This window comes from Macrobrachium nipponense, chromosome 9 (genome assembly GCF_015104395.2).
Source record: "Macrobrachium nipponense isolate FS-2020 chromosome 9, ASM1510439v2, whole genome shotgun sequence".
NCBI lineage: Eukaryota > Metazoa > Arthropoda > Malacostraca > Decapoda > Palaemonidae > Macrobrachium > Macrobrachium nipponense.
The window spans coordinates 26,545,977-26,553,899 of record NC_061110.1 but is presented as its reverse complement, the minus strand read 5'-3'; the positions used below and the strand labels follow the sequence as shown (position 1 = coordinate 26,553,899).

General features: G+C 33.5%; 1 protein-coding gene across 2 annotated transcripts in view; it reads right to left on the bottom strand.

Moving 5' to 3' along the window:
* Nucleotides 1-4,276: 4,276 nt before the first annotated feature.
* The window catches only part of LOC135218662 (cardioacceleratory peptide receptor-like), a 112,287-nt gene continuing 108,640 nt past the window's right edge, over nucleotides 4,277-7,923 (bottom strand). For both annotated transcript variants that reach the window (XM_064255110.1, XM_064255109.1), the window contains exon 8: nucleotides 4,277-7,612. In XM_064255110.1, the coding sequence (XP_064111180.1) occupies nucleotides 7,355-7,612 (258 nt within the window). In that variant the 3' untranslated portion in view covers nucleotides 4,277-7,354. The remainder of the gene's footprint in view (nucleotides 7,613-7,923) is intronic.

Sequence of the window (7,923 nt, the reverse complement as noted above, 5' to 3'; positions counted from 1 at the left end):
CAGGGCGACAGATGACCACATTCAAAACTTTGTTAAACAAAAACTTATGCACAAAACACATTAACATACATATACAAAGAAAATATCTCTAAGGCAACTAATTTGTATTTAAGTCTGCAAGTATATCTTTGAGGTCATTCTTAAACATGTTACAAATACAAGGGTCTAAATGAAAAAGGCCACGACTAATATGAAAATTACAATAGGAAGTAAGTTGTATTATGACAGATTCTAAAAGATTTCGTGATAAGACATCTTTTGATCTTGCAATTACTGAAATACCAAACTAATTTATTCGGTGGTTGTTTTCACTTAAATGAATGAATATTGCATTAGATGTTTGCCCCAGTTTTGACAAAATATTTATGTTTTTTTCATCTTACTTCTAAGCCCTTGCTCGACTATCCGATATAAAACGAGGGGCAGTCCATACATGGAATTTTATATATTATGTTGTTGCTTTCTCTGGGGCCATTTTTTATTAACATTCCTTTTAGTGTGTTATTATACAAAAAAACAACCATGACCTTCAAGACTTATAGCCATGATTTAATGGTTTCAAATCCGATAAAATAAGGGAAACTGAGAATGTTCTTAGAATTTTCTTTCTCCGTGTTACTTACACAATAAAACTTTTTGTGGGCTTTATTATAGCAAATATCTAATATATGTGAAGGATAACATAAATCTTTCCCTATTTTCCTTATGTATTCAATTTCTTGATCCAAATATTAAGGACTGAATGCTCAATGTTCGTAAAAACATAGAAGAAAAAATTGATATTTTGATGTTAAGATGGTGGCGTGAATAGAAATGAACATAAGTTAAGTTGTTGGTTGGTTTCCTATAAACACTGAATTTACATTAAAATGGTTCTCTATGTATCAAAACATCTAAGAAAGGGAGGCAATTGTCTTTTTCCAATTCTAGAGTAACCTTAATCGATGGTTCCTGGTTATTTAATTTAGAGAGTAAATCATTTATATCAATCAATACCAGCAGGCAGAACAGCTAAAATATCATCAACATATCTATACCACTTTACAGAAATATAAATGATATTAGGTTAAAAGCGTTTTTCAAAGAATTCCATGAACAAGTTTGAGAGAAGTTGTGATAAAGGGTTGCCCATTGCCATGCCAAATATTTGTTGATAAAATTTATCATTGAATATAAACTTACAAATCTAGTGAATGAAATAATGTGACCTACAGGTAGAGGTAATTCATGCTGAGTTAGTTCATTACTAAGATATTCTAAAATAAAGTCTATAGGGACTTCAGTAAAAAGAGAACATACATCATAACTAACGAATCTATCAGTGGGGCAAAGAGTAATTTTGTTTAATTTATCAACTAAATCTAGAGAATTATATATATGAGAATCGGAGATGGTTCCAAGTAACGGGAACAAGGTCTAAGTGATATATTTCGAAAGTTTATATGAAATTGAGCCAACAGTACTGATAATAGGCCGCATAGGGTCATTTTCTTTGTGCGTTTTGACTAATCCGTACAGGTAAGGTAGCGAAGGAAAGCTGACTGACAATTTGCCTTGTAGTTCTATTTTATCTTTAAGGGTTTTTTCCACTGTGCTATTAAAGTTCTTTATGACTTAATCAAGGGGATTTTTTGTTAGTTTTTTTATAAGTCATATCATCATCCAGTAGGGCTTGCATACATGATATGAAGTCAGCTTTATCTAAGATTACTATACCATTTGACTTATCAGCTTTTGTAATGTGGATAGTATTTTCCTTTTTAAGATCGGTCAAAGTTTTCTTATAGTGAGCAGGGAAGTTACTTTCATGCTTAACATTGGCAGCTCCGTAAACAATACTTTTTATTATGTCAACATGATTTTGAGGAAGATCACAATATTTTTCAAAATTTACTTAGGGATGACACAATCATTAAAGCAGAAGGTCGACTCGCTATAAAGAAGATAAACCATATCCAAGCGCACTCACAACATTTTCACTTATTTGTTTACTTGATAGGTTTACAACAGAATCTTGACGTGGACAATTAGTCCAATCACTGCTATCAACAAGATGTTTGAGTTTTCTGTCGAGTTTCCTATTTAGGGCATCTGTAGTCCTACGCAGTTTTTCGTAAATTTCCCGTCGCAGCGAGCCCTTCCAATCAGCCGGGATAGAATGATTGAAAGAGATCCTTGTTTTTTCCAATTCCTTGAATTTTAAGCTTGCTCTAGAATTGGAAAAAGACAATTGCCTCCCTTTCTTAGATGTTTTGATACACAGAGAACCATTTGAATGTAAATTCAGTGTTTATAGGAAACCAACCAACAACTTAACTTATGTTCATTTCTATTCAGGCCATCATCTAAACATCAAAATATCAATTTTTTCTTCTATGTTTTTAAGAAGCATTGTGCATTGTCAGTCCCCAGATTTGGATGAAGAAATTGAATACATAAGGAAAACAGGGAAAGATTTAGGTTATCCTTCACATATATTAGATATTTGCTATAATAAAGCCCACAAAAAGTTTTATAGTGTAAGTAACATGGAGAAAGAAAATTCTAAGAACATTCTCAGTTTCCCTTATTTTATCGGATTTGAAACCATTAAATCATTGTTAAAAGCCTTTAAGGTCAACTTGTTTTTCAGTATAATAACACACTAAAAGGAATGTTAATAAAAAATGGCCTCAGCGAAAGCAACCACATAATATATAAAATTCCTTGTGTGGACTGCCCCTCGTTTTATCTCGGACAGTCGAGCAAGGGCTTAGAAGTAAGATTAAAACAGTATAAATATTCTGTCAAAACTGGGCAAACATCTAATGCCATATTCATTCATGTAAGTGAAAACAACCACCGAATAAATTATTTTGGTATTTCAGTAACTGCAAGATCAAAATATGTCTTATCACGAACTCTTTTATAATCTGCCATAATACAACTCACTTCCCATTGTAATTTTAATATTAGTCGTGGCCTGTTTCATTTAGACCCTTGTATTTGTAACATGTTTAAGAATGACCGCAAAGATATAATTACAGACTTAAATACAAATTAGTTGCCTTAGAGATATTTTCTTTGTATATGCATGTTTAATATGCTTGTGAATAAGTTTTTGTTTACCAGAGATTTAAATGTGGTCAGCTGTCGCGCTGTATAATCCTTTAATTGTCTTGTCCCTGTGTTTGAGCAGTTGGACTTAATCTTTTTGTTCTTAAATTGTACCCATGTTTATGCTTGTTTGGAAAGGTTACTCATTCTCCAGGTGTGTTGGATTCTAGGTACTAATCTCCTTATAATTCCTATCTGTCCTGTACTTTCAATTTCTCATGTAAGTCAGTTTGTCTGCTAAGTAAAGGACGTTGAATCGAAAGATCTTGCAGAAACTCCGTTGTTTATCTTTCCTTCGTGGCTTATACCTTTATATATAACATCGTCTCTCTTTTCGGTTAACAATAATCTGATTTCGATTTCATCTTTATTTCTTGGCATAGTTGATGAAGATGAAGCGTGAGTTGCATACGGAATCAAATGTGAAGGTTCATTTGTTTTTCATATGAATTTGGGTTCCCTAAAGAGTAGAGCAGCAAATCAAGTAACAGTTGTGTTTTTTATAGAGCGCTGAAGGGATAGTAAAAGATCCTGCATCATTTTTTTTTTATTATTCTTTATTTGTGTTAGAATGTGTTGTTGATAATACTTGTGATTCGTTTGCGAGTTGCAACGGAAACTACATTAAAAGATATTTTGCAAACTTTGAAATTGGCAATTGTATTATAGAGGACAAAATTATTTTCCTTAATTTCCTTACCTCTCTATTTACTGCCGATGGTAATGTGATAACATATTCGCAAACGTTTTGAGTATCGGAATGAAATGCGTTCATGAAAGACTTTATTAGCGGTATTAACGTATGAACATATCCCATCACGCAAGAAGCCGGCTCGCTTCAGCTTCTTCGACTTAAAACCATTGTACATTTATAACAAAAGAACCTGATCTCGCTTAATAAGATCTGCTGCTTGTTACAATAATCGAAATATAACGTAGGTCAATGAAACCAGAAACTTGGGGACAATTTTACTAAAATCAATGGTCATATAGGTAGGATTTAAAATGATACAAATTATGGATATTTTTTACATTGTAAAATAGATTTAAGTACTTTTGTGTGTGTGTGTATATATATATATATATATATATATATATATATATATATATATATATATATATATTCATATATATATATATATATATATATATATATATATATATATATATATATATATATACATATTAAATGAAAGAATTGAACTTCAGCTCTCAAGCAGGATTTGAATTGTCCTATACAGCAATAATATATATGACGTGAGAAAGTATATTATCGCCGAGAATACACGTAAGTTTAGTTACACAATGTAAGTAAGATTTCATGATTAGAAGGCCCTCATTAAGTCGTGCGGTGAGATAAAAGGAAATTGAATCGAAACATCACAAGAAAAGTATTCCTACCATCGAAGGTGGAAATGGCCATCGACATTCTGGTTATCTTGACTAACACCCTTTTCCTTTTTTGTCAGCAAATTATCACTACTCCTTCCTTTCTGTTACTCCTCTCCAACCCTAACATTGTAGCTCACTACAACTCCTCACATCCCTATACGCTTTTTTTTTAAGTAATTATTTTGCTGACGTCATAAAGGGTAGAGCGAAGGCGGACTGGGTGAAAAATTACTTTTCCGAGAGTGTGATTACATAAGGAAGACAGGTCTCTCATTTTTTATTAAAAGAGATTTTAATGCGTATCTGACAATGTTCTTGTAATTGCATGTTACGTAAATGCTCATAAGTATGTTTTGGAAAATGAAGTTTTACTAAACATTTACAAATACTTTCATTTAAATCCATGCTGACAGATAATTATCAACGATTTATGATTAAAAGAATGGCAGGTATCCAGTTTTCAGCTTATTCTCATAAGACATTAAAAATGGACGAATGGGAGACTGTCCCTAGAAACTTATGTTTATAATTGTTTATTTGAAATTGCTTGAGATGCGATCCATTTTTATTATTGAATAAATCTATCTTAAGAAATTATGGGGGCAGCTGCAGCAGCTACATATAATACGCGTAAGTAGAAATAGCGATGGCCATAATAATAATAATAATCTTTCCATCTTTTTTGTTTTATAGAACACGAGATAATCGATTCTAATTCTACTGTTGAATTGCTACAAAAGGAATGAAATGTTTTATGGAAGCTTAAAACTTGTTTCTTTGGATTGGTCATTGAAAATGGATGGAAACAAGCAACACTTCTGTCGGTGAAAGTTGCTGTTTTTGAAATGCAAAGTTTCAAGAGAAGGATTTAAGAATTATTGGATGAAGCTTCGTTTTGATTATTTGCTCGTTGCTTGAATCGTCCTAAAGTAGGATGCATACATGATCATACAGATAACACAGTCAAAGTTGGTAAGATGACAGGATTTAAAGGTAATGAAACCAATGCCATACCTAAGACAGTGGGAAAGTTAAATATTTATTTATTGAACATGCACAAAATAACACGTCTAACACAAGAAATATCACAACATATTGCACTCATCTTTGTAACACAAAATCGCACAACGTAAAGCTGTAATCTATAAATGATCAGTGAGTGATCAACAAACGACATTCGGTCAATAGCGTCTGTTGATCTATCTTTTACATTAGACTATTAAAGCCCTTTGTAGAGAGAGAACGAATTTTTCGTAAATGATACACTTTCCTTGAACAGTATCCTTCAAGGAACTACTTGAAGTTAATTGTTCTCTAAATATTTGTACCTTTAAAGAGACATAGCAAAGACTGATTAGACATTCGTAATCCTTTGATATACCTCCTCTTCATTTCGCAGATTGCTAACGCCACTACATTATATCGAAATAGGAAGAAGTGAAGGTCGGGTTAGGATGAAACTAGTATCAAAATCACTTCTCAAATCAACCGCATACTACAAGTTTCTCGAATGCAGAGACCGTTGCAGACGGTTGAACGACGGAGGGCAAAATTGCTCTGCGCTCGGTCTCATCTTAATAACATAATTTCACATTACGTTTCTTTCGATATTCATATGCGGTGATCGACGCACTTGTAGCTGTTGCGTTTGAATGAAGGACAGGGTAACACTGAAGATAGTGCGATTTTAAAGCACAATTTTATACAAACTATGTATATTTAGATATATTCTATATATACTATATTTAGTATACAACCACACTTGTATGTTCATATTACAAATATACATGTTGGGGCTCAGACAATTAAAATGTATAACACTCAGCTAATACTACGCACAGTAGTTACCGAAAAATACGTTAATGCAAACAACTGTCATCTGCAGAAGTTTAATATTTTACTGGGAGTCTTTTTCTCTTTGATGTGGTATTTACAAAGTCTGCTCGATTAGAACATTTTGATTCTGGCGTTCTTCAGTCACCTTCATGTTCCTTCTCACTCGGACGACAGTAAGGAAAACTTCTTCTATCTCACAGAAATGATAAAAGAATAGTCGGTTATTTTTTTGGATATGCAGTCGCATACTCACAGTCGAGATGTGTTGCTTATGGAAGAGATGATGAAAATGAGTTCAGGTACTGAATTTTAATGCCCATCTAGACTCACAACTTTCATTCAAACGATTCTTCAGTTCAAGCCTAGTTCAGCTGACTTTTCAAATGTTTATTAATGAGAAAACCACTTTTTTTTTCTTAGAGAGTCAATTATACATTTCATTCCGTACTTAATTTTGCAAGTACCAGGTACACTTTTGCTGATATCTTATTTCCTCTGGGGTGGTTAATCGGTCAAAACGAAGATTGGAATGTACAGAAGATTGCTTGTTTTATTATTCCATAATTTAAGCTGACACTTATCAGTATTGACCCATTCGAGTAATTGGGATACCATTTTGATTTTCTATTTGACTGGCATGGTATAATTTCCTCTTATTAGAGCTACCTTTAAGTACAAATAGAACACCACTTTACTGCTCACGACAGTCATAAAGCGAGTATCTATGAACATGACACTAATTAATCTGTAATGATACTATTTATTTACATATTTCCACCATATGAGAGCACTCCCTCTTTGAAGAGTTTTAGGGAGATTGAACACGTGGATGTGCCACTTCTGATTATGCTGTATTTTCTGATTGGCATGTTTTGAGGAGGGAGAAAAAGTCTATATCCTTTGATTGGAATGTTTTGAGGAAGGAGAAAAAGACTAAAAGACTTATCCTTTGATTGGCATGTTTTGAGGAAGGAGAAAAAGTCTATATCCTTTGATTGGAGTGCTTTGAGGAAGGACCTCGAGTGATGTTTCATCTCCTGGTCTTGTGAGAGTGAGTGGAGGTCAGCGATACCCTGGTGGAGGAACTGTCATTCTGTTGTCCGTTGAGGGTGTTACCTCGCCTGGAAAAGGTCACCCTGTAGCTCTCCGGTGACCTCGTTTCGCTCTTTGGGCTGAAGAACAGGTAGATGAAGGGGTTGACGCAGGAGTTCGAAGCAGAAATGATTCCAAAGAGCGCCACGGTCTCCGGGTTGAAGCTGTTTACGTCACCGAAAGCCATAACCAACTCCTGAGGGAGAACATTGTTATTCGTAAACAAAGTAGAAGGAAAATTTTGTATCGTCTTATGCGAGGTAAGTTATCCTCATTTGATATTCATCCAAAAAAGACAATCTTTCTTTCAACTTCATCTTTACATATTTTTTTGTCCATAAACAAAACTCATGAAATAGCGAACATTCACATTTATTGTTTTATTTACCGACTTCGGTGGATGGTAGAACTGAATTGTTTTATCAAGTTAACTTCGTTATCAATTAGAAGTTTTATCAAGATAACTTCGTTATCAATTAGTAAAGTTTTCCGGTACTGGGAATTAAA